Below are 26,957 nucleotides of genomic sequence, written 5' to 3' on the forward strand. Positions count from 1 at the left end.
TACTTGGGGGTTAAAAAAAACAGAAGGAAAGTTTATTAATTTATCGCCACAGAAATCTCAAAATTTGAGAACCACACGAGCACTCGACCCATGGCCCAACGGTCCACAACCTGCCACGTGGACCACGAAGAGCTCAGAGATGGTCCCTGTTTGATGGTACGGACACGACTCTCCAGAGTGTGGGGGTAATAATAATATTTGGGCCAAGCACATTTTGGCTTATTGACTGACTGTTATTTACTTACCCCTTTTCATTATTTTTCACCCCCAGCGGTCGGCCGGGCAGCCCGGGCAGCCACACGGCGGGCAGAGGTCGCTCTGGGCTGACGTCACCCGCTCCGTTTACATTCTTTCTGGGCCTTGGACGTGTCGCTGTCAGCCCACTGCCAGTCCCCCTCCTTTATAAACACTCGCCGTTTCCTCACTTTTTTTTCCACATAAATATTTTCCCTTTCTTCCCCCTCTCTTCATAATCTCTCGATGTGGGAGTTTTTCAACATCTCATCAAAGATGAAAGCCAGACACAAATTTCCACAGCGAGGTATGAAAAAACCCAAACCAAAGCTCGTTTTAGAATGCGCCCTTATTTCATTTTCAAGTTTCAACCCTACCATTTTCGTGTAACAATCTAAAATGTCATCACACGCGTTGATAATTCATATATGTTCTGTGTTTTGTATAATTTTTTTTCAGGAGGTCTGCTTGAAAGCAGAGGCCGAAATGGAAGCTCAGAAAGCGATCAGAGCTGGAGCTTTGTGATGTTGTTTGGTGATGGTTGATGTGAACTGGGCGCTATCCTAGCTGAGCTTTTTCATTCTTTTTTTTTTTTTGTTTTTTTTTTCATTTCGTTTCCTTTTTCGTCAAATTCTTTTCTTTCTTTCTTGACCTTGTAAGACCTTTTCTTGACCTTGTAAGATGTCACGCCGGGTCTGTTGTCTTCGTTTGTTGTTTTGGTCCAAGCTCTGTGTGAGAATTATCTCATGTAGAGCTTGGCCAGCGTTCCTCCTTGTTGCCGCCCAACTCATCTTCTCCTTCCTTGTCTATCCCTCCTGAGCTGTTCCACAATTATTTGATGAAGTTAATTATATGAAGCCCACCATAGCAAATTTCCATAAAACTCAAGGACCTGTTTGCAACAAACACTATCTCAACTCAAGCTTGGTTCATGCAATTAAATTCCACTTGGGTCAGGGAAATGCTGATTGTGTGTGTGTGTGTGGTCCTCCATGTGTCATTATAGAAAAAGAATAAAAATGCAAATTACCCTAATATATATTTATTATTATCACTTCCTGCTACTAGCCTCCTCTGCTGTTACTATTATTCTGTTAAAAGAACCATCAATTTCAATATTGTATTATTGGATATGCAGAAATATGCTGTTGCAGACAGAGAGAGAGAGAGAGAGAGAGAGAGAGAGAGAGAGAGAGAGGCATCAGTTTCGTTGTTTTATATGTTGTTGGCTGAGAAAGTAGGAGAATATATTTTCTCTCAGATCTCTGTAAGAAGAGTTGAACTCGTGACTGCTCTGCTCCATTGTACAAAATATATCTATCCACTGTATTATTATTATTGGAGAGTGGAGACCCGCTTTCTCCTTTTTCTTCTCTAAAGACTTTTCTGTACCACAGAAAGTTTCTGCTTCATACAAAAGCTGATGGCCCCTTATGTTACTCTCACCCAAATTTAGGGTTGCAGATACTAAGCAATCTTCGCATTTGGGTTAGGTCAAGCGATTAGGGTTTGATTTCCTCCAATGTAATTTAAAAAAAGTTAGTAAATTAATATTCAGAAATTCAAAAATAAAAATAAAAATTTATTGACTGAAGAATATGTTAAAGTGCATGTCCTACCAACACCAAGGTACAGCTAGAACTAACTAATGCTTAAATCATGACACGTGTTAGGTAAAAAAGTTTTTACCAACCTGATTGTGGGGTGAAAATGGTGGGTTTTTAACTTTCCATATATTATTGATCAAGATTCCCATGCTAAATTTGGAACATATGTCAGCATCGTATTGAAAATTTTGCATGCCTTGTAGACCACATAATGGCTTAGGTTGCCAGACCTATTAGTCAATCATTCATGCGCAAGTGTTCGTGCTTTATTTCAATTTCATGTGTCGCGAAAATGATGTTTGTGTCCAATTCTAGTTGTTATTTTTGCGCATATTGTGCAATCTTTAGGGTGAAATTTCTACCTTGTACTTTTCACACAAATTAGGTTCCTCAATTTATACATTTTGAGTGAAATAATAGAATAAAAGGTGGGTTGAATAATAATAGAAATGAAAACGTATGGCCTTTGGCAACTCTTACAAGATTTCCGACAATACTTATTATCTCATGCTTAGAGAGAAACTAATCAAGTAGCGGACGCTTAAAAATGATCATACTACGTACTTTAAGATACTTATATTTGATTTCAGAATTTTCCTTCGAATATTTTCTACGTATTTTGATTTGTTGGTTTAAAGGTCCCTAGGGGACCTTCCTTGTAATGGCCAAGGTAGGGGTGCATTTAGGCAAAGTTGGTACTAATTGAATTGTTGCCTGCCCTAGTTGTTATTTTATTTTAAATAAATAAATAAATTTACAGCTTTTGAGTACTAAAAGGAGGTCAGAAAGAGGGTGGTGGTGACTTGTAGCACAAAATGATGATGTTCACAAGTGGGCATTGAAAAGCTAAATTCCTTTTAACCTTCTCCATGACAACAAAAAATTAAAGTAGCGAGGAGAAGTTGAGAGGGGAAAATCTCATGATTTCCCTCATATCCCACTATAGCTATTTTGTGTTGGGTATTGCCAGCATTGGCCCCATTTCTTCCACCCCTTTTTCCTGCTTTGGGTGACATGCTAACATGCATGGATGCCTCTTCTTCTCTTTGCTTAGGGTTGTTTCATTTTATTTTTATCCTTTCTTTTTTATATTCACTTTTTCCTTTCTCAAATTATTCCTTTGAAGACTAGTGAAAAGGAGGAGGGTGATTGACGTTTTCAATAATGATTTGTACCAAATTTCAGATGTGCTTTGCAATTTCATAAAAAGGGAGTGGTCAAGCAACCTGGCTTCAATTCCGCGTATGTGAGTTTTTTCCCTTCATCTTCTTAACTTTGACAAATAAAAAAGGTAAGAGCCCTGACCTGACTTTCTCGGAAAGTATTTTTTATTGTTTTTTTTTTCACCACACTGTTTGGTTGATGGTTTAAATGACTAGGCCTGAAAACAAAAAGGCCCAACTCATCTAAATCCACAAAACTTTGGGCTGGAGTATTAGCATTGCTCTTAAAATAGAATTCTATAAGCTCTTTAGATGATGCTCTATTTAAAGGCCTTATCTCTTAATTATTAGACCAATTTAGTTAGTTATTAGATTAAATTGATTAATTTGATCAAATAGTTAAAAGATAGGGCCACATATAAGGGTCTTAAATAATGCCCTTAGTATAGAATGACTCGTTATAATTATACAGAGATGAGTTGTGGGTTAAGCCAGTTAGTCAAAGCAGTGTGTCTATTTCCTTATACTCCTTATAATTAAAATATTCCTTTTTCAAAAAAAAGAAAAAAAAGAAATAGGCAGCTAATAATCCAATTGAAGATTGATTCGCTTAGGTTTGGGTTTAACTTTTAGAGAAAGACCTAAAATTCAAACTATAAACTTTAAAACGGCAATTTGACAATTTCACACTTTAAAGTAGTTAACTATGTCAAAATCATAATATAAAAAACTAAAAACATAGCATGAAACTTGGGTTGCAATCATCTGGAAACAAAATTCTTAAGAACAGTAAGATGATTAGATCTAAGAATAGTTTATTATGTGAATAAATTATAAGAACATATCATATGCTGCATGCAATAATTTTCTTCCATTTACTTTACTAAGCAAGGCTTGGGATCCCGAGTCCAGGTAAGCTCACGGGGAGACCTGGCTTGTCTCTTTGCCTTTGGGCTACTGACGTCAACACTACCAAAAAACCAACAGCTATAAGACACGTGGCTTCTCCTGGAGGCTCCGATCCAAAAATATCCTCAAATCCAACAGATGTCCATTTTTCGGGTAAAAAAATTAAAAAAAAATTGTTAAAAAAATATCAAAACAAATTCATCTCCTTCCAATATTTTTCACTTTCTGTAAATTTAGGCCCAAACACTTTCCACATCACATTTTCTACTATAAAATTCCATTTGTGTGAAAATACAAATGGCCTCTTCCATCGAAGTTGGAGGGTTGTGGACAAATGTTTGAAGAGGTCAAAATCTAGGTGACGAGGTAAAAAAAATTTAAATTTCGTTTTATTCAATTTAATGTCATTTTTATTTATTTATATTTTCTTACATTTCCAATTTCATTTTTTAATAGATTATTCAAGGCAAAACAAAAAAGAGGAAAACCATTACGCATGGCTCCTCAAGTGAACAATACCCGCAGTCAGTTCCAGTAGTGCGTTTCGTGTCGGAAATAATGGCACTATTACATCATCTGAAGGAAAATACTCCCCCACGTCGTGATCCGGTGAAACCTCATCTGCCAATGATTGAGTCGTCCTTGTACTCGATTGTATTGGACTATGAGTACCGGGAGTATTTCAATTGTATGATGAGTGAGTATGTATTTCAATTGTATGATGAGTGAGTAGGTATTTCAACTGTATGATGAGTGAGATGTGAATTTTATAATAAATATAGATACGTGGCAACCGAAAATCTCATCTGAAAATTTTATTTGAAATTTGAGATGTGAATTTTATAATAAATATGGACATGTAGAAATCGAAAATCTTATCCGAAAATTTTATCTGAAATTTGAGATGAGAATTTTATAATAAATAGTGACACGTGGCAACCGAAAATTTTATTTGAAAATTTCATCAAAATTAATCGTTTAAGTATAAAAAATAGAAAATAAACTAAAGTGAATAGTAATTGCCATTGCCTTTGTCCATATGGGTGGAAACAAAATTGCAAGGGTTGCCACTATTTGCCACTATTCAGAATAGTGGCATCCCTTGCTTTGTCTTTACCTTGCCCTTGCCCATAAAGATGGAAGTGCTCTAATAGGAATAGGAAAAAGAAAAAAAGAACATACTGCATGCAGCGAACAACATCATTTTCAGTGTCCGATTATACTTCGTGTTTGTCTATTGATTTTCTATTTATTTGATTCAATTTTTTCTCTTATGGGTCTGAAAACTTTGTACCACATTATATCACACCTTCTATGAATTATAATTGAATTAACACATGAGTTGACTTTGAATATGAGTTGACCCGTGTTTGAAGAGTTGTTTAACTGTGCATGAAGATTGGCTTGATAGTGTACACGGGCATTAATCCTTGGACACAAATATCTGAAGAGTGTCCAAAAAGTGTCCGAGTGTCTAAGTATTCGACACTTCGACACTCGGATTTAGTGGAGTGTCGGATGCAACATAGATCACACCACCTCCCTCTCCCGCCAAGTTCCCGTTACCTCCATTTTATAATATTATTCTCCCTCCTTCCTAGGGTTTCCAATTTCCCAATGTCGCAGACCCTTTTCAACAAGGGAGACCAAGTGGAAGTCACAAGGCCAGGCCATGGCTCCACTGGGCCCTACTACCCAGCCATGGTGCTCCGTCCTGTATTTAAGGACAAGGCGCACATGTTGGTCCAGCACCAAACGCTAACCAACCCCAACGCCGACGGCTCAAAAACCCTAATCGAGATTGTCGAATTGCGCAATGCCAGGCTAGTGCCGCCCAGAGAGCTCTACCAGTTCTTTAAAGTCGGTGACGACGTCGACGCCTACAGAGATAAAGGGTGGTCTCGCGGGACTGTCAGGGATATTTTGGAGAATTCCAAGTACTTGGTTGCGTTCCAGGGTCAAGAATTTCAGTGTCAGCAGTTTAATTTGAGGCTGCATAGAGAGTGGGAAGATGACTCTTGGGTCCCTCATTTTCAAGAAGAGGTTTATTTATTTATTTATTTTATAAAAAATTTAAACTTGTTTTCTATGTTCTTGCTTGATGGGTTCTTGTTTTTTTTTTTTCCTGGTGAAACTTTGGTGCTTTTAGTTTTATGTTTGTGCTTCTGGTGCTAGGTTTTAATTTATTTATGAAAATTTTGAAGTTCACTCTGAAATTGATGCGTTTCAAGTCTATTTTAATTTCCTTTTTATATCCTTACGGTGTTTTCTGGTAGATAGAAAAGCTATAATAAGAGTGCAATGACATTATATAATTTGTTATATGTGTATGTAGATTCTTGCTGCAAGTGGTTGTGATTAACATTCAATTATTATATTGTATATATATTTTCAAGCAAATATGTCTCAGGCAGGCAACTAAGGAAAATGGTTTGAAATCATAAGTCAATTTTAAATTGCACATGTTGTCAGCTGTTATGCTTTGCTTTGTTTCTTGATGTTTGTGCAACTATGTAAAGTGGCTTATGGTATTTGATTTCTGATATTGACGTTATGGTAATTCACTGGTTGCTAATGCCTGCCATGTGTGTATGGTCTAGTTATGCATTTCTGTGTGATCGTTCTTCTATAATTTTCTTGGTTTCGAATGTCTACTCAGTTTGTGAAATCTTGAGCTGCAGAAAACGTCACCGGTGAAGTCCAGAAAGTTGGTATTGAAACTTAAGTGCAGCAACAGAACATCGGGGGCAAGCTTCGAAAATGGGACTGTGGTGGAGGTTAGCAGTGATGAGGAAGGTTACGAGGGTGCTTGGTACACTGCTAAAATAATTGACCATATAGGAAGCGACAAGTTTCTGGTGGAATATGAGCACCTGGTAACCGATGATGGAACAGAGCTCTTGAGAGAAGAAACATGTGCAAGTTATATTAGACCTTGCCCCCCTCGGCTTCCACCAGTTGCTCAGTTCAAAGTGCTCCAGCAAGTCGATACTTTGTACAATGATGGATGGTGGAAGGGTACCATTTCCAAAGTTCTAAGTGGCTCAAAGTATGTTGTCTACTTCAGCTCCACAAATGAGGAATTAGAGTTTAAACATTCCAATTTGAGGCCTCATCAGGACTGGATTAATGGACGATGGATCCATGGTTACATGGTATGACTTAAAGCTGTTTATTGTCCATGTCAAAATCATGAAGCAATGTTTTTGACTTTCTTTTTCTTTTTTGTTTTGTTTTTTCTTTTTGTGTGTGTTTGCTTGAGATTATCAAAAAATGAGAAAGCATTACTTATGGGAGGCTTTATGAAAACCAAGAAGCTATATTATTGAGGATCTCTAATTAATTGCTGCATATTTTTGTTTGGTGCAGGTCAATATATACGGATATGATCACAAAGAGTTTGCTGACAAAAGGAAATAGATAAATAAGCAAAGGAGGCATCTCGACTATGTTGCTTTTTCCAATATGTTAATAATGTATAAAGTAGGTTTAGGGCCAGTAACAACTGTTGTATGAGGATATTCTGGAGGGTACGTTATGCCACTGAATTTATCAAATTTAATGGTCCTCCATCATGATCACGAAATTCATTATTTGGTTGAAAACCAGCACTAATTCTTGAAAATGCAGGAAAATTCTCGTGAGGCGGTACCTACATCAGTAAATTTCAACAGTAGATGCATAGCTGAAAGAAACTATGCCAAAGTTCAGTAGGGCAACAGAGGTAGAGGTCAATAGTGATGAAGGTTGTTTTCTTTTACACATTTCAGGCATATTTGAATCTATAATTGATCTTGTCACAAGTCTTATGTGCTTGACTGATTGTAACCCCTGGATAGTACCAAAGTTCCCCATTCAGGATAATCTCAGTTCAGCATCATGTAATCATTTCTAGCAGTTTCTTTACATCATTTAGGCATTGTTGTTCTGGATCTGGACTTCCCTCTCTGATATTATCTCCTGTGACGAAATCTATTCTGTGGAGAAATGACCATCTGTAACGATCAAGGATTTGAAGTAAATCGTTATAACTTCTTATTCTTCTGTTCTTTCTTAGTAGTGGACGTCCTTATATATAAGATAGTATCATATGTTGCTTAAGGTTCCTCAGGCAACCTAAAGTTGTTCTGTAATCTTGAAGTCCTTAACATCTACCAATATCCTTGTTATAATTTTTGTCTTTGTACAAGTCTCATAAGGAACATTTTACCTCCATGCTAATGGCAAGAATATGAAGGTTGCCTCCTTCTTTATTGAATAAAAAGAATACGAACTCAACAAAAAATAATAATTGGGAAATGTTGAGTACTCGGAACATACAAAAATGTCTTCATTTCCTTATTTTCTGTCTTTTAACTTCCAACAAATAAAGAAGTTTTTATTTTTTGTTGGAGCGAAAAAAGAAGTTGGGTTTCAAATTCAGTGACTTTATGTAATATCCACTTGGGTTCAGCCTGCTATGCGCGGATGTAGCCCATTGTCATTGGGCAACTTGTTAAGAGCCCACCAAGCCTAAATTAGATTGCCACCGTTTATAAAACTTCATCCTGGCGCATGTGCTTGCTTTGTCCACGGATCTACTTCTCTCTTTCTGGATTGAATTCTATGGACAATCCTTATTTTCTTCCAATCCCATTTTATAATAATATTCCCCAAACTAAGATCAAAGATGCTCCCTCCTCCTTTCTGAAGGTAAAAGTGGTGAACTTTGAAACTCAGAAGTGAAAGCCCACTTCATCTCATTGCATCAAACGCAATTTGATCAAATACCATCTCGAAATCACCATCTGGTAAGAAAATTCCATACCCTTTTCATGATTTAGGTAACTGGGTAATCTGAATTTTGTTCATGTTTATTGGAATTTGGTAATGAATTCCCAAAGATGTAGTTTTTTTCCGGACGAAGTTGTCCTTCAAATTCTTTCAAGACTCCCCATTAAGTCACTTTTCAGGAGCAAAACTGTTTGTAAACTTTGGTATAGATTGGTTTCTGATAAGTATTTCATTCATCTGTACAATGAAGTGTCTGCTAAGAACCCCATGCTATTGGTTGAGGTTTCTGATTCATTGGGATCAAGATCAAATCTGATTGTTGTTGACAATCAGAGGGGTGTTTCTGAATTTTCCTTAGATTTATTGAAAGACAGAGTTAAGGTTAGAGCCTCATGTAATGGTCTGTTGTGTTGCTCTAGCATACCTGATAAGGGTGTTTACTATGTATGCAATCCTATGACCCGTGAGTTCAAGTTGCTTCCAAAGAGTAGGGAAAGGCATGTGACTCGATTTTACCCTGATGGTGAGGCCACTCTAGTGGGATTGGCCTGCAATTTATCCACCCAGAAGTTTAATGTTGTTTTAGCCGGTTATCACCGTACTTTTGGTCATAGGCCGGATGGGACTTTTATTTGTATGGTATATGATTCTGAGTCAAACAAATGGAGGAAGTTCGTTTCGTTTCAGGATGATCAGTTCACCCATATGAACAAGAATCAAGTTGTGTATGTAAATGGTGCTCTTCATTGGTTGACAGGCAGTTGTTCTTGTATTCTTGTGCTTGATTTGGATTATGACATTTGGAGGAAGATGTCGTTGCCCGAACAAGTGAGTTGCGGGTCTGGAAATAGGTTTTATTTGTTAGAGTCCGATGGTTGCTTGTCTGTGGTCCAGATTTCGGATGCTTGGATGAGAATTTGGGTGTTGAGAGAATATGAGAGAGAGGAATGGCATTTGGTGAATACAGTGAGTCTTAGATGTATCAAAGGACTTGTGCCAGGCATATTCCCCATATGTCAAACTGGTGAATATGTTTTCCTAGCAACCCATAAGCAGATTTTGGTGTTTTATCGCAAGACTCGTGTGTGGAAGGAGATGTACTCTGTGAAGAACAGCTCTACACTCCCATTGTGGTACTCGGCACATGCATTTCGGAGCACGATTTTTTCCTGTCGTTAAGACGTGGACTGCATGTAATGAACTTGTGTACATAAATTTCCTATGTCAAGTATCTCTATTCGTTTGGCCGATTGTTGTTTGTCAACAGTTATCAACATTTGACTTATGAAATGTAAATTATGTTCTTATGTGTTTGGCTTTGGCTTACTCTTTTACTTTACATCCTTTGTGTTCTTCAACTATTTTTAGCCTATGCATCTTCATGTTGTGCTGGAATGTTGGGCCTTATCATAATTATTTCTTGCCCATATTTCTGTAACGAAAACTATTTAAGACTCGATGATTCATGAAGATATGAATGGATTTTTTCAGGATGAAGTTGTTCATCAAATTCTGGCATGATTGCCTGTTTAGATATGGCTATAGTTGAAAACTTTATCCTTCAGCATTCTTCTGGATATTTGACTTGGTCTTTGTGTCACAGAGATTTTGACATCTTCTCTGGATATTTGAGTGCAGCAACTGTTGGGAGCACGAATTTGGTGTTTCACTTTCTCCAAACTCTGTTTTTTGGACTAACTAGCTTAATGATAGCTCTCTTTCGTGTGTTGAAACATGCCCTATCTTTGAATCCCCCTTGCTAAACAAAAATAAAAATAATAAGAAAAACTCTCTTTTTCGTACATCTATTTAAGATGAGTATGTGCAAGCAATTGTATTGAGGAAGGTTATTGCGATTTACTATTTTGTTAATCAATTGTGATCCAAAAATCAGAAGAACAATTTTTAAGTCGAGGAAGACAAGTTTAACCCTAAGTCTTAAACAACTTTTGATTATATCATGTTTGGCGCTATATAAATTTTGTTCTGATTGCGACCATAACCACCACCACCATCCCTCTGAGAGGGGCGCCCTAGTTAAGGAAAACTGGAATGCAACTCACCTTGACTGTATGTGTGTCCTAGTTAAAATAGGGCGTTACACACACGGCTATGATGCATGTAACGTCTTTTAGAGAGTTGTGTTATTTATCATTCAAGGTAATTTATAAAAAGTAAAAGTGTAATTAGAATTAGATAATAATAGAAAGTGTAAATAGAAGAGAGGTATCCTCTCCCGTTGGGAAAAAAAGAAAGTAAAAAAGAAGCAGCAGAGTAATCAAAATGTACATGAAAATTATTGATTTATTGACTGTCAAAGAAAACTAAGGGTGCGTTTGGTATCCTATTCAAATAGGGAATTCAAAAATTTTAGGGCCTATCTGGTAACGTTTTCGGAGAGTATTTTCTGAGAATATTTTCAGAAAATGAAAACAAGAAAATAAATTTGCATTTTCAAGAAATGAAAATGCATCTGGTAGATTAATTATAAAACAAAAAAATGAAAATGTGTTTGGTAGTACAATTGTTTTTCATGTGTATTTTTGATAATTTCAGTTCTAATTTTTTTAAAAAAAATTCTGATCTTTTTAGAGGCTAAAATTATTATAAACAATGAAAAAAAATTAAAGCTAAAAAACTATCTTATCTCCTTTCTTTTTTCTTTCGTTTTTCTTATTTTTCTCCTTCTCGCTTTTTCCTCCTCTTTTCTTCTTCTTTTCCTTCGGCTGTTTCTTTTCTCTCTTTTTCTTCCTCATTCTTCTTCCTTTCCTTCCCAAGGCTGTTTCTTTTTTCTCCTTTTCTTCCTCTTTTCTTCTTCCTTTCCTTCCTAGGCCACACCCACTCCTCATTCCTTCCATGGCATGAATCCCATATACCCACCCATCTCTCTCTCTCTCTCTCTCTCTCTCTCTCTCTCTCTCTCTCTCTCTCTCTCTCTCTCTCTCTAGTTCCACTAATTAATGGTTGTAGTGGTTTGATTGGGTGATGATGGTGGTTGAGCTGGGTATGTGGTAGTTCTTCTTCCTGTCTATGTTTTTCTTTTCTTTTCTTCTTCCTCTCTATTTTTTTTATCTTAGTTTGCATATTTGTGTTATTTTGGGTTGGAGAAGATGAGTTTTGTTCCTGTTGGTGGGTTTATCGGTTGTCAGAAGAAGCAGAGAAGAATTTTGGTTTTTGGTCTGATAGGAAGAGAAGATTGAGCATAAGCAGTGTGTTTTGAGCATTTGTTTTCTGGGAGAATAAAAACATCTTTTTTCTGTTTTGTAGAAGTAAACGTGAAGTTGGTCTCATTTTATGAAAATATTTTCAATGTTTTCTATTTTTGCCTACCGAACACGTTTTTGCTTTGTTTCTGTTTTTTGAAAATGAAAATGGGCCTCTAAGACCAACTCCAGCGGCACAGCCCAGCCCGAGGCTAGGAGAGAAAAAAAAAAAAAGGTGTTCCAGCGTGCAGCCCAGGCCCGAGCGCAAGGTGGGACCCAGCAACCTGGGCTGGCCCGAGGGCAAGGTTGGCCCGAGCTCCAGCCCTCGTTTTGGTGCTGACGTCATCGCTACAGTGCCGCTACAGTGCCGCAGTGCTACAGTGATGCTACAGTGTCTGGCGCTACAGTACACTAAAAGTCCACGTGCCGCACTCTGGGCTCTCCGATCAGATTTTTTTCTCCAATCCAACGGCAGTCAATTTTTGTGCAATAAAAAAAATGAAAAAAATTGAATTTTTTTTTAAAAAAAAACCAAAAAAATACTCTTTTTTTTTTTTCTATAAAAACCAAAATTTTATCCGATTGAGATATGAATTTTATAATAAATATTGATATGTACGAACCCAAAAATATTATCCGAAAATATTATCTAAATTAATTATTTTTATTAAAAAATTTGTGAAAAAAACAAAAAAATGAATAGTAATTGCCCTTAGCCATGGCAATGGGTGGAAACACAAAATACTATTTGTAAGGGCAGCCACTATTCACGTGAATAGTGGCTGCCCTAACTCCACCCTTGCCATGGCTAAGGGCAAATGGGTGGAGTTGCTCTAAAACGTAAACGAACGGGGCCTTAATTTTTCTTAAAAACAAGGAGTTCTTAAATTTATTTTTAAGATTCAAAAACTTGTTTGGTATGCAATTTGAAAACTGTTTTCAAATCTTAGAAATTTGAGAATTTGTGGATTGTTAGAAAAATTGGGGTGTTTTTTAGTTGTTCTTGAGTTTGAGTTTTAAAAAATAGCTGTTTTTAAGTTTAAAAAGTTGTATTCAAGTTGAATATCAAACAAGCTCTAATAGACTCAGACTCAAGAAAAAAAAAAAAAAAAAGGACACATGGGATTTCGAGGCCTGATGACAACTATAATCTGCGGCCCGGCCAAGCCCAATCCGGATTTGGAATAAGGAATTCCAGTCGGCCAAACAGACCTACATTCAACGTCTTGGATGAGGCACACAGAAAACTCCTTCGGCTTTAGAGCTTCATGAGTGTTTCTCTGTCTTTTTGCAGACCCAAAAACTCTGACATGTGTATTACATGCTGATGGTCAGCTCCTTCATTTCCAGAAGAACCCAATTGGTCAAGCCTGCCACTTTCATATCCTTTGGCTTCACTTTATTATCTCACTAATCCCTTTGTGTGCCTCTCTCTTTCATACAAAGAAATCTCTTCTTGCTCCAGGTTTGTCCGTACAAAAATCTTAATGTTAAATACTTATCTACCAGTGATTATAATTTGTGGGTTCTCCTCGATTTCATTGTTTTCATCGAATTTTATTTGCTATGTTGCGTTGCTGAATAGTTGGAAATGGGTTTTTATTCTTTCTTCTTTTTTTCAGATATTTGGGGCTTTAAATCTCAAATGGGGTTTTTCATTTTTCTCTTTTAACTCAATTCATGGATGATAACCATGGTGTTTATAATTCAGTGTAATACATATTTCTTCGCAAGAATATTTTTTTTGGGTTCTTTTTGTTTCTTGCGAAATGAACAATGTAAGTCTCAGAAACTATTTTTGTGGGTTTATTTTGCGTGAGCTTTTGGATATTTGTTGGCTTGAAATTCTTGAGTTTTTCTTATTGCTTCAGCAGTTATGCAGGTTACCCCAATACTGATATGGTTTCCATAACCAATCTATAGTGATCCTTTTTGCATGAGGGTTGCATACTGTGTTATTACTACTTCTACTCTTTAGTAGAACTCCAACTCTAATTGAAGGCCCTATTATCATCAAATGTGGGAAGCTTAGATCTTTACTGATATATGACTGTCATTACCATTTTTCAGTTTGATAATTAATTTATAAAAACAAATCCAAGTTTTATTTATTTAAATGATGTTTTGTAGTTCTATACAAAACCTTGATTTTATGTATATATGCATCCTTGTAATTGTATTTATTTTTTAATCGCAGATTGTATTTCTCACATGGAATCTAGCATCCATGACATCACTGCTTTGAATCAACTATGATCGTTTAGCTTGACTTCTTTTTAAAACAGTACGTCAAGGCCTTTTACCTTATGGCTCGGAAGGGTAATCAACAAAAGAATGGGGTAGATCGCCAGACATCGAAGCACAAAAAGAAGGGTACAGATTCAGGGTGTACACTAGCGGAAACAAAAGGACAAGGGAAAGCAAGTGAGGTGAAAGTGTTCCCGGGAGAAGAACTACCAAATGGTGACCAGCCAAGCAGTCCTCTTTCAGCCAGTGGGAGTAAAACCAATCATCCTGGAGATGAGAATAAAAGCAAACAAAAATCTGGAAAGCTTTTGAGGAAAGATAAGCAAGGTATGGATGCAACGTGGGGTCCAGAGGAGGCAATGTCTTTAGGGAGTGATTCAGGAGATTGCAATGGAAACAATGAAGCTCCAAGTACTAGAGAAGAAAATGGGTCATTACCTCGGAGTGACTTACGCCGTAAACATACAAAAAGAAAATTTGGGTCCTCCCTGAAACGGTGGCATATGAAAACTTTGCTGAGTCGGGTAGAGTTTTCAGATAGCCTATTGGTTAGAAACTTGAAGGCATCAACATTGTCCTTCTTGAAGGTGGCTAGTGAATGGCTGCAGAGGCACGAGCCTATGTTTCTTACCGTCAAAAGTAACATACTGAATGCTCGCGATTATGTCAATACAAAGTTTGAGCAGGCATATCCCATTGTTCTGAAGTGGCTTATGCAGTTTGGGAGTATATTGTTTCTTTTATCAATGGCTTGGTTGGATTGTACCGTAAGGGGCATCGATAGCCTAGTCCGGATGGGGACAACATCCTTCTTTTCCGTTATATGGTGCAGCATTCTCTCAGTAGTTGCTATGGTTGGGATGTTTAAGTTTCTGATTGTGTTGGTAAGCCCTAGTACTGCTAAGTTGCTGCTGACAACTGACTTCATTATAACCAGAAACTTTTTATACTTGTTTTTTTTTTTTTTTCTTTTCATTATTGTAATTGGGATTATTCTTACTTATTTCTTTCAACAAAATGCACCCGTGTCTGGTCCCTTGTCCTTTTACACCTATTTGGTTCTTTCTGTTTGCTTATGACTTGTTGAGCATCCAGACTTTCTGAATGTTCCTTTTGGAATAATTATTTTCTGCAAAGGGTGCATTGATGATTGAGGTTAAGATGATCTGTTAAGTTTTGTGTTAATATGCTCTCATAACTATTGTAAATACATAGGTCTTCGCTGCTCTGATTGGACTTTTCATTGGCTTCATGCTTTCGATTTTGGTGGTTGCTATTTCTGGAGCTATTTTCCTGTGGTTCTATGGAAGCTTTTGGACAACAGCACTTGTAATCTTCTTGGCAGGTGATTCTTTTACCCTCTTACAACTGCAGATCATCTATTGCAATTATGCATACTTCCTCATTACAGCTTGCTGAGCTTTAACATTCTTCAACATTCAGGTTTGGCATTCACACTGAGCCATGAGCGTGTTGCCCTGTTTGTCGCCACTGTTTATTCCATTTATTGTGCTTGGACATATGTTGGATGGCTTGGTTTGCTTATAGGGTTGAATTTATCTTTTATCTCAAGTGATTGTCTGATATATTTCTTAAAGAACAATGTAAATCAGCAGAGAAGACCCACCGGATTCCCTGAACAAGCATCTGGAATGCAAGGTCAACCAGGCTTTTTTAATGATGAGCAGGAGCATGCTTCATCCTCTGAAAATGGGCCATGGTTTTCTGCTGATCGTAGCCCTGGAGTACCTTCAACCAGTGGGGCTGATTCTGAGATAACCTCTGAAGATGAAGTAGTTCGGCTGCTAAACTGTACTGATCACTATTCAGTGTTGGGATTGTCCCGGTTTGAGAATATAGATGTTTCTTTACTGAAGCGGGAGTATAGGAAAAAGGTATGTGCCATTTTTTGTTTGCTATAATTGGCATGAAAAGGGATATTTTCTAACTTATTTGTAATTTCTTGTTATGTTATTCTCTTCGAAGTTTCAAGATCTGTATGGCCAAGGCTGAGATCTAATTTTATTTTCGTTATATTAAATGATGACTTTTCTCTTTCCTGAGATTGGTTTATTTATATAGAACTACTGTTTCTGGATAACATGTTATATAATATGTTAAAATACTTTCTTTGAATGAGGTTGTTATATTTCTTATCAGGCAATGTTGGTCCATCCTGATAAAAATATGGGAAATGAAAAGGCTGCTGAAGCTTTCAAGAAACTTCAGAATGCATATGAGGTGATCTTTTGATACCCGTCGAGATTTTTTCTATGATCTATTTGATTTTTCATTCTGATTGTACCATTTGCCTTTTTTGTTTTTATCTTTTCTAGGTTTTACTTGATTCATTGAAGCGAAAAGCATATGATGACGAATTAAGGAGAGAGGAACTGCTGAACATTTTCCGTAGATTTCAAAGTGCTTCACAAAAGGTAATATACATCCTTTTTGTATGCATTGTTGTAATTGGTGTGAGAAAATGAAATCTGCTGACCAATCTCTTCAATAACCATGAGGATTAAGGTTGAAAGTGACACGTGTCAGCTGGTTCCCCCAAATCCAAGGGGGTCCTTCCTTTCAACTTTGTCATTAACTTGGAATTGTTCGTAGAAAGTCGTGTAATTTTGGTCCCATCCCATAGATGTGGCTTCTGCCAGGAATTATATGCTCGTTTTAACTCAATATAATTCTGAGGGCTGTAAATCATTACTCGTTCTAAGTTTGTTTACATATCCACCTTACCTAAGCTTTTACTGCAATGTGTTTACCTAAGCTTTTACTGCAATGTGTTTCCTAGAATGGAGGACATGGTGTCTTTCCTTCTGGATTTGCACACCCGGAAGCTGATGGTGAGGACCCATTTGGAGATTCTAGGCGGATCGCCTGCAATAAGTGTGGCAACTTTCATGTCTGGGTACTCACTAGGAAGTCAAAATCTCAAGCGCGATGGTGTCAGGTTGTCATTTACCTTTACAGCATTTAATGATGTTTTCTGAGTTTGCATTCATCAAATCCTCCTTAAGCATGATGCTCCTTTTTCATAAAGATGAGAGATTTTGCGCCTGGTTCTGATGTTTTCTTTGTGGAATTTCTCTTTTGAAAGGATTGCAAGGATTTGCATCAAGCAAAAGATGGTGATGGGTGGGTTGAACAATCTTCCCAACCCTTCTTCTTTGGATTTTTGCAGAAGGTATGTGTATTTATATATGTTGGAGAAAGCTTGTTATATATGTGCATTTGGATTGTCTGCTCTTACTAAGTTGTCATCTTCATGTGCTATTATGATTCATTGTTTGCTAGTGGGAAAAAAAAAAAAATTAACCCTTTAAGAAAATGATAATGAATTGTTACGATTATTGTCCATTAGTATCTGAAATACATCTAATACCAGATAATCCTTTTTGAATAATGTTGCACGTGCAGGTAGATGTTCCATCCGCATTTGTTTGTGCAGATAGCAAGATATATAATGCTACCGAGTGGTATATATGCCAGGTAATTCAATTTTAACTTTTTTCTTCATTAGTTTTTCATTGATGTCTTTTCTCCTTTTTCAAAAACACTCATGCCTGCTCCACACCCACACAAAGTTCTTGTCATGTTGAAAGAAAATGTACATGAAGCTAATTTTTGTTGCAGGGAATGAGATGTCCAGCCAACACTCACAAGCCAAGTTTTCATGTGAACACTAGTGTGACCTCCAAGCATAATACTGGAAAGGGAGCAAGTTCAGGACAAAGAGGAGGCCGGATGCCGGCATCCATGGAAGAGAACATGACAGAGGAAGAATTCTTTGAGTGGTTACAGAATGCAGTGCAAACAGGCATGTTTGAAAATTTTAGTGCCGGCGCCTCCACTGAGAGCCCATCTGCCAAATCTGGAAATGGTACCACCAAGAGTAGTAGTGGCAGCAACAGTGGCAGTGCTAACAAGAGGAAGAAAAAGGGAAAGAAGCAATGGTGAGTATCCAAGTTGTTCCCATTGTTTCTCACTAATCTTTGTAAGCATTAGTGAATCTGATAAAAACATATGTTTCAATGTTGGCCTATTGTCTTTTTTCAGAAAAAAGAAGGCCTGAGGAAAGTTTGACTTCATTAATCATAAGTATAGAATCCCCCATTAGCCTGCATACTACAGAGTTTGTATATCGTTTCATCATTCTCAATCGTCTTAGAATTAACTGTGGACCGCTATACCCATTCAAAATAGATTGCCAGAAGTTTAGGCAGTTACATTTGCGCAGCGGAGCAAGGCAATAATGTTCTTGCACACTGCCTATATTTTGCATTTGGTATGTGGAGGGATCTGAATTGGTTGGAAGGGTTGGACGCATGGAATGATGATCGAGAAAGAATGACGTTAGACAATGCATTGTTGTTATGTTCATGGAAATGGATGGATATATGAAGCCAACTTATTTTTATGAAACTTGATCTGATGGTTAGCCTTTATCTCATCAGATAAAACCCTGATGAATACAACCCACTTCAAAATCCAAAATCCATTAAAACAAGATGATTATATCTTTGAACTTGTAGTGTGGAATGTTTTTCCAATCTCCAATGGCTCAATTTGAGTTTGATTCTCTGCAGGGCACCTAATTAAAGCGAGGAAAGTGACAATGGGAGTTGTGTCAATTCTTAGTCAATTTTAATGAGATTTTCTATTTAAACCCCGCACTTCTTGTTGTTCATCCCAATACTTAATCATTAACCTGTAAGTTTTATTATTGTGTAAAAAGACAAAAAAGGTCATCTAACTTAATACTTAACCCTACCTAGTACATCTATACACACATTCTATCACTCTCCATATTAAGTTTTAGAATGACCTATGCAAGAAGCACAATTTGCCTTACAAGCGTTTGTCCTTTTGGGATGCCAATGTAACCACTATTAGGCTTCTAAAGTCTTGCTGCCCGGAAGGCTTGGGACATGGATCTTCCAATCCCGAAGAACTTGGCCTTGGAAGCTGTTAATACCCATGGCTGAGATTTATTGACGCTCATCAATATATTGCCCCCACATTACCTTTATCTGTTTATAAGTTTGGGCATCTAGGATGGAGATAAATTTTTCAGCAGGTTTTTCAATTGCTATTTGATATTTTTTTTTGGCACTCCCTTCGACGGTATTGGATTTATACATGTTTCTCTGTTTAGACCTCCATAACAAATTACAATTTCTCATATGATCTAATCACATGATAAAAACAGCTTGTGAAAACAACAATTTCATGTATACCACAAATATTGTTTAATGATTTAAGTATTAGGCTAAACAAATAAAATTCTGGGGTTTAAATAGAAAATTTCTTTTATTTCTTATTTTTTCAGCTTGTGGTGTATTTAAAGGTAGTTTGGGAAGATAGTGACATTTTCTTAGAAATTTTGAAAATATAAATATGCGGTAAAATAAATTTGCGATAAAGTAAAGGTGCATGTATGGGTAATAAACCTACACCATACAGTAAATAAATGTGGGGTTAAAACCACCACCGAATAAAATAAGAAAAAAGTTAGTATTAGTAACGGTCTCCCACTGATAATATGTTTAGTATTACCAAGGGTCCATGTGGTTAGTAGTATAGATAATAGTGCAGCACAAAAATTATACCTGAGAGCTTCTCGTGCTGATAACGTGTTATAAAAATAACCTGAAATATGTACGAATATTGAGCTGCACGAAAAGTAGATGAGACACAGCATTTAACGAGGTTCGGCTATGCCTACGTCCTCGGAGAGCAACAGCAGTAACTTTTTCACTATATGAAATAATAGGGCTACAACTTTAGAGTTTACAATATGTGAGGCTCACTGAATTTTCTCTCTCTTTCTTCTTCTATCTTTTCTTTCTTCTTTTTCTCTTCTTTTCTTTCTTCTTTTCTCTTCTTCTTCTCTCTTCTTTTTCTCTTCTCCCCTTTCTTTCTTTTCTCCGTTGGTCACACTCCCTTTTACAATTGGTATGCCTATTTATAGGCTAATGTTTAGGCAAAATACAGGGAAGGGAAGGTTCCTGGAAGATGCAAGGAAACTTCCTGAATTGATAAATACAGGGAAGGAAAGTTCCTGGAAGATGCAAGGAAACTTCCTGAATTGATAAATACAGGGAAGGGAAAGTTCCTGGAAGATGCAAGGAAACTTCCTCTGTGGGCTCCACCTTCAAACTTTTACAACAATTATGTGTTTTTTTGGGTCAATAGGATTATGTCATTTTCGTATTCATGTTAAGTGTCACTCAACCTTTTTTTCGTATTTTTGAGGAATAAGTAAAAAATCAATCTTTGTTGTAAATGCATGAGTTGGTGGATGACCACCATACCTCTTAATATTCCACTGTTGGATTTTATGTAACCTATGCACTAAGTATTTGTAATTAGTACTTGTAACCTATAGGTATATTGTAAATGATGGTATTCAATCTTCTATCTTGTAAGCCTACAAAATAGGTGGTTCTACCAAAGATTAAGAGATGAATAAACATGGTGAAGCTTTATCTTTAGCATATCACTTCTCTCTACATTTTCTCCCTCTAGTTTTATAACACGTTATCAGCACGACATTGCTCTTGGTATGTTTTCTTTCTCTGAATTTTCTTTCTTCTTATATGAGCTAGAGTCATCACATGGTATAGAGTTTCTTTGTACTCACCATCAGACTTCATCATGCTTGTTTAAGAAAAAAAATTCTTATTCTTATTACACATGAATATAATGCCATGTTTTTATTTTTATTTGTTTGTTTATTTAATTTTAAGTATGATCTTAATTATTATGATGAGTTTGAATTATACAAAAGATCAGGGGCCCGAAGTTCCGTGATCCTCATCATATAACTAGATTAGGATATAGAGTCCTTTTGATTGAATCAGAACCTGAAGTTCTTTGATTCCAAATAATTGAGGGCGTGAAGTTCCGCGAATTTAAAGAGCACATAAGGACATAAAACTCCTCGATTTTGTATTAATCAAAATCAGAATTCCATGAGGCCTACATATGTCAAGAACTTGAACCAGAAGTTTCGAGTGCATATACATCGATTTGAGTATGAAGTTCAAAGCACAACTATTAATTCAATTTATTTAGATCTACGTATTCGTACCTGAAGTTTCGAATATATATTGATATGAACCTGAAGTTCATAGTTTTTCATGGATCTTAATACTATATATGAACTTGAAGTTCATTACTTATTTGTGCCTATATGAACCTGAATTGGTTGGAAATCCAATTCTTAAACTTGTAGTTTTATCTACATATTGAATCCACATTAATATTGGATTATCTTGGAATTTCATAATCTTTAATTGATTTATTTTATTCCTTGTTTATACCACTTTACTTATTTTATTATATTTTATTTTATTTATGTTAGGTTATTAATTAATTTCGTTTTACAATGGTAATGTTTTGTATTACCGCCCCAATATTGATAGCCAGAGGCGTCTATTAGAGAAACTTCCTACTTTCTTTTATGGGTAGGAAGTTTATGATGTTATGAACCAAAAGTTCTTGAGGCCCCAATATTACACAACTATTATAGTTGAAGATTATGATGTCATGAACTAGAAGTTCATTGACCGAATAACTTTTATGTTGTGACATGACTATCTTGGCAATCCATGTCCCACAATGATGCATAAGATTTTTATAAATTTGTAAGGACATCGTTTAAAGACTCAAATTATTGTCTTGTCCAACAATATTATTACAAAGAACGCTGACAAATAAAAGTTGTCATAAGATCATCTCAGTCAAAAATTGACTTTGAGCCATCTTTCCTAAAATAATTCAAGGGGATATTTGTGAGCCTATACAACATCTAATTATGGATCACTTCACCAGTTTTACTGAATGTGCCTACTAAAATGGTCACATATTTGATAACGACTGTGAGTTTATTTTCCTACATTTTGAGACAATTTTCCCGCCGTTAGGGGGAGAAATGACAATTCCTAAAGAACGTCGTGAAATAGTGTTGAATCAATTCGCTTTTGTCTCATCAAGATAATGCATATATAAGTTGTACATATGCTAACATGGATTGATATTCTCGTATCACAATCCATTAACATGGTGACTATATATATAATGCATGCCTGAAGCATGTCAGAAATATAGGTTCTAAAAACTTAACTCCCTAGAAGTGGAGATTATTTGAAAAATTCAAGCCCTATAAAAAAATAACGCTCTATAGGAGGTTATGATCCACATATTCTAAATAATTCATTGTAAAAGAGGTCTTTGTCCCATGAGTGACAACATAAGCCCCTGAAGAGGCATTGATACCCCAAAGCAATGAGATGATTATAAATTATGCATGCGCATGCACATAAGAATTGTGGGATCACAAATTGATGATACATTTGGTTTATTAGTAGCTACTACAATCATCAAGGGCTATGATTATATTAAATCACGTTTCATGAATGTTGACAAGTTAAGTGATTGGCCAAAAATGGAAATAGGCAATTCCATTTATCACTAAATAAGAAGAGTTGGATATTGAACCTATAACTCAAACACCAAATTACAAATACTCAGTATGAAGGTTACGAATTGGTGTTTGTGAAGTGAAATAAGATCACTAATATGACATAAGGTTTCCTGGGAGAGACATGTGGTTTTAGTCTCCAATCTTATCGTAAATGCATCCACATTTCTATAAGTGCGGTTGTTACTTTAACGCAAAACTTATAGTATGTGTTAAATGCATATTTATTAAGACTATATGGTACATGGAAATCCTCAAAGCTCATGAAATATTTGAGATTCAGAAGAAAGTTTCACTCTTTTTCCATTCGCTTTGGTTTTGTCCCACTGGGTTTTCCAAGCAAGGTTTTTAATGAGGAAACAATGTCATTGTATGGTGGACATCCAAGGGGGAGTGTTGTAAATGCATGAGTTGGTGGATGACCACCATACCTCTTAATATTCCACCGTTGGATTTTATGTAACCTATGCACTAAGTATTTGTAATTAGTACTTGTAACCTATAGGTATATTGTAAATGATGGTATTCAATCTTCTATCTTGTAAGCCTATAAATAGGTGGTTCTACCAAAGATTAAGAGATGAATAAACATGGTGAAGCTTTATCTTTAGCATATCACTTCTCTCTACATTTTCTCCCTCTAGTTTTATAACAATCTTAACCTATTTACGAGCTTTGTCTTTGATTTGTTTCATGTCTAAAATTATCATCCTTGTACATATTTGTCAAGAAGGAGAAAGACCCTCTGCATGTCAAATGCAAGGGTAAGGTGCTGTTTTAGCCTCTTAAAATGGTACAATTCACAAAATCTAGTTTTTTAAATTTTTTGTGGTTGGTGATGTGAGAATGTGAAGATAAAGAGTCCCACATTGGAAAGTTAATAAACCTAGAAAGGGCTTATAAGGAGTTGGGTTACTCACCCCATTTCCAATTGATTTTGGAGTGAAACCTCAACTTCTTCATGGTATCAGAGGTGGTTAGCCAACGTGTGAAAGCCCAACGGCCACACGTGCTCCATGTCACCCAATATGTGTTGTCCACGTGTTAGGCTTGAAAATTCGTCACACGTGCGGGGGCATGTGAGAATGTGAAGGTAAAGAGTCCCACATTGGAAAGTTAAGAAACCTAGCAAGGACTTATAAGGAGTTGGGTTACTCCCCCCATTGCCAATTGGTTTTGGAGTGAAACCTCAACTTCTTCATGGTATCAGAGCCAGGTTAGCCTACGTGTGAAAGCTCAACGGCCACACGTGCTCCACGTCACCCAATATGTGTTGTCCACGTGTTAGGCTTGAAAATTCATCACGCGTGCGAGGGCGTGTGAGACTGGAACTTGAATAAAAATATGTTTATTTAATTAATTAAAAAATAAAAAATAAATTTTTTTTATTTAACCCAAAGCCACAATCACCCAAAACCATCAACAAGCAGCCACTGGATCTCTGCAAGGAAAGCGAGAGTTCCCCAAAAATTATCACCACCATCCTACCATCTCTCTCTCTCTCTCTCTCTCTCTCTCTCTCTCACACACACACACACACACACACACACAATTTTGGTTCTTCCATTCCATGGCGATTTCAGATTCGCCGAGGCATTGCAGGCACCAGCACAAGCCCTCGCACAGACTTAGATCCATGGGATTTGCTCGGCAATTGGGTCCAAGCTCGACGGCACTACATTGTGTTCTGGAGTCGTTGTCGATCAAGAACTCGGCTAATTTGACGGACATGGGGAGCAGGAGGATGAGCATCCTCAATTTTGATTTCAATAAGTGAATGATGATGATGATGTTAATGGTGAAGCCAGTGTGTTGAATCGGAATGGGGATGATGGTGATTACATGACTTGAATTGAATGACTGAGTATGAGCTAGCACAGAATGCACAAGATTTTTTTTTTATTTTTTTCTCCTGAAAACGCATGGGATTGTTCAGTCCCCTCTCTTTGCACGGGATTAACTAACACCTTCTAAGGAGACTCTTTAGTGGGCCCCACATTAATAATCCCTGCTTAGAGCATGTCCAGCGCAGGCCCTTTTGCCAGGGCAAGAGGCCCCTTTGCAGGGGTTTGCACCTCCAGTGCGCAATCAGCAGCCATGGCAAGCCCAAAGGCGGATCCTGCTTGGGCTTCAGCCCGAAGGAGCTGACGTCAGCAGTGACGTCACCCTGACGTCAGTGAGCAAAAAAAAAAGGAAAAAAATTCAATTATTTTTATAAAAAAATACCAAAAAATTATGGATGTTTTCCCTATAAATACAGAACAATTTTATTCACTTTCCCTATAAATACATAACAAGTTTATAATTTGTTGCATATTCTTTTTTTTTTCTTGCCCTTGCCCTAGCCTTTTGGGGTGGAACCAAAAAAGGTAAGGCTGTCACTATTCACGTGAATAGTAGCAACCCTTGCCTTGCCTTAGCCTTAACCTTAACCTTTTGGGGTGGACATGCTTTTAGAATTAGAATTAGGTGAACCAAACATGGGCCTAATTTTAATCTAATCCAATCCAGACTTGGGAAGTGTACCAAACGAGGCCAAAACTTATTCTTTTAGTTTATTATTATTTTATTAGTGATAGAAACACTTTTTTTTTTTCATCTTCATTGTGAAATGATAAGAAAAGATATCCAAGTGTTGGATTTTGAAGTATAAAGATGAGTTTATGTGAGAAGAAGATGAAGATAAATGTTTATTTATTGAGGTTTGAATGTAGAAATATAAAAAGGATAAACAAGTAAAACTATTTGGAGTATATATATATATATATATATATATATATATATTTTAAAGGCTGGATTAGTCGTTGGATTGAAAAAAGGCTTTTTATCATAAAATATCCCTGACGTCTACGAAACTATCAGATTGTATCATTAAAGTTTTTTTGTATCACTCACGGTCCCTAACGTTAATATGGGTGCTTTTAAATAGTTTATCTGTCAAAAAAACTGTTAAATCCAGGGATATAATCGTCAAATCAATCCCTTTATATTCCACCTCTGTTGGAGCCTAGTTTGGAGGTAGTAATATGTGTGAGATCTGCCCAAGAGTTTAATGGTCAGTGCATTTGTGCATTTGTCCAAGGTTTGCAAAGTCGGTTTATCGCCCGGTCATATAAGTGAATAGTTGGCCCCTTCTTCCCACGAGAAGTGACCACATCTTCATCATCATTCAGATCAGTACAGTCATCATCCAAGCAATTTATGTCAATACTCACATTCTTATTCACATTCACCTGATTCATTAATTTATCTCGGAAGCTCGTTCCACCTGGGGCTGGGTTAACCAACAGGACAGGTACAAAGTCCTTCATTGACTCAGGTAGCAGGGGCGGGTTGGCAGTCTAGGCACAGTGCACTTCTCAAGCTTCAGACGCCCGGCTTCATTTCGCCAGTCGAGAAATCGAGGGAGGAGGGCCAGGGGATCCTTCCTCCATTAGCTAGTGTCTCCATTGCTCTTGGGCGGTGCAAACACTAGGAAAAGTATGTACTAAGTTCTTTTCTTTTCCAAAAAACCCAACTGCTATATTTTGCCTAGAAATTTGAAGATTTTTCATCACCAAAGGTTTTTAGCGACGGATGTTCATCAGATTTTTCGTGGTGTTCTTCAGATTTTTCGTCACTAAAAGTCAAATTTCCAGATCAACTTCAAACCAAATGTCATCATGATCAGAGACATCTATGATCACGATATCTCAATTTCTCTAGTTTCTTTGTCTCTAAAATGTAATTTTTGTTGATACAAACCTTGGACAAATGCGATGTACCGACTTTGCAAACCTTGGACAAATGCACTGACCATTAAACTCTTGGGCAGATCTCACACATATCACTACCTCCAAACTAGGCTCCAACAAAGGTGAAATCTAAAGGGATTGATTTGACGATTATGTCCCTGGATTTAACAGTTTTTTTTTATACATATGAGCCATTTAAGAGCACCCATATTAACATCAAGGGCCATGAGTGATACAAAAATTTTTTTAGGATGCAATCTGATAGTTTCGTAAACGTCAGGGACATTTTGTGATAAAAAGCCTTGGAAAAAAAAGAAGGCTGAACTGGAAAAAAAAATTTAATAAATAAAAAGCCCAGCAACTAGCCTTTTCATTCCATTGTTATTGAGAGCGCTATGTGGCAGCTTCTCATAGGTCATTGCATGAAAAAGTCAATTTTTGTTGCGCCTTTTTTTTTAATAAAAAAAAAACTGACTGTGGGCCCACTCTTGCTCGGGCCAACACTTGGGAAAAACTAACCCCTCATCTTGCTTTAAACCAAACTGGACTGGTCCAAATACATACATTGGAAGATGTCTTTTTTCAATTAGGGC

General features: G+C 36.7%; 3 protein-coding genes and 1 long non-coding RNA gene across 8 annotated transcripts; all 4 read left to right on the top strand.

Moving 5' to 3' along the window:
- On the top strand, positions 421-1,613 carry LOC109947819. The gene is made up of 2 exons (XR_002270593.1): positions 421-541; positions 694-1,613. It is a non-coding gene; the product is annotated as an uncharacterized LOC109947819 (long non-coding RNA).
- On the top strand, positions 5,413-7,842 carry LOC18788303 (DUF724 domain-containing protein 3). Of its 2 annotated transcripts, XR_002269984.1 has the most exons (4): positions 5,413-5,956; positions 6,595-7,068; positions 7,283-7,443; positions 7,544-7,842. XR_002269984.1 is itself a non-coding variant. In XM_007221544.2 (3 exons), exons 1-3 carry the CDS (start codon positions 5,432-5,434, stop codon positions 7,331-7,333), a joined length of 1,050 nt encoding a protein of 349 aa, XP_007221606.2. In that variant the 5' UTR covers positions 5,413-5,431; the 3' UTR covers positions 7,334-7,842. The 2 variants fall into 2 exon arrangements, 1 of the variants encoding a protein (XP_007221606.2); XM_007221544.2 differs by having other exon boundaries at positions 7,283-7,842.
- On the top strand, positions 8,447-10,025 carry LOC18788138 (F-box protein At5g49610). Its single transcript, XM_007222050.2, has one exon. The coding sequence runs from the start codon at positions 8,783-8,785 to the stop codon at positions 9,863-9,865; it is 1,083 nt and encodes a 360-aa protein (XP_007222112.1). The 5' UTR covers positions 8,447-8,782; the 3' UTR covers positions 9,866-10,025.
- LOC18788626 lies at positions 13,066-18,830 on the top strand. Of its 4 annotated transcripts, none has more exons than XM_020570168.1 (11): positions 13,066-13,354; positions 14,087-15,020; positions 15,352-15,481; positions 15,580-16,031; positions 16,297-16,377; positions 16,473-16,571; positions 16,937-17,095; positions 17,243-17,329; positions 17,563-17,634; positions 17,779-18,098; positions 18,732-18,830. In XM_020570168.1, exons 2-11 carry the CDS (start codon positions 14,196-14,198, stop codon positions 18,742-18,744), a joined length of 2,238 nt encoding a protein of 745 aa, XP_020425757.1. In that variant the 5' UTR covers positions 13,066-13,354; positions 14,087-14,195; the 3' UTR covers positions 18,745-18,830. The 4 variants fall into 4 exon arrangements, with proteins under 4 accessions (XP_020425757.1, XP_020425769.1, XP_020425763.1 ...); XM_020570180.1 differs by lacking the exon at positions 18,732-18,830 and adding an exon at positions 18,202-18,605; XM_020570171.1 differs by having other exon boundaries at positions 13,082-13,354; positions 14,175-15,020.

Source organism: Prunus persica, chromosome G1, assembly GCF_000346465.2.
Source record: "Prunus persica cultivar Lovell chromosome G1, Prunus_persica_NCBIv2, whole genome shotgun sequence".
NCBI lineage: Eukaryota > Viridiplantae > Streptophyta > Magnoliopsida > Rosales > Rosaceae > Prunus > Prunus persica.

Bases quoted from the DNA above. Each gene is read 5' to 3' on its own strand.
- LOC18788303 (XM_007221544.2), top strand. From the start codon at position 5,432: ATGCAACATAGATCACACCACCTCCCTCTCCCGCCAAGTTCCCGTTAC. The intron at 5,957-6,594 runs GTTTATTTATTT...CTTGAGCTGCAG, and splicing joins TCCCTCATTTTCAAGAAGAG to AAAACGTCACCGGTGAAGTC. The intron at 7,069-7,282 runs GTATGACTTAAA...TGTTTGGTGCAG, and splicing joins GATGGATCCATGGTTACATG to GTCAATATATACGGATATGA.
- LOC18788138 (XM_007222050.2), top strand. From the start codon at position 8,783: ATGAATTCCCAAAGATGTAGTTTTTTTCCGGACGAAGTTGTCCTTCAA.
- LOC18788626 (XM_020570168.1), top strand. From the start codon at position 14,196: ATGGCTCGGAAGGGTAATCAACAAAAGAATGGGGTAGATCGCCAGACA. The intron at 15,021-15,351 runs GTAAGCCCTAGT...GTAAATACATAG, and splicing joins TTAAGTTTCTGATTGTGTTG to GTCTTCGCTGCTCTGATTGG. The intron at 15,482-15,579 runs GTGATTCTTTTA...TTCAACATTCAG, and splicing joins ACTTGTAATCTTCTTGGCAG to GTTTGGCATTCACACTGAGC.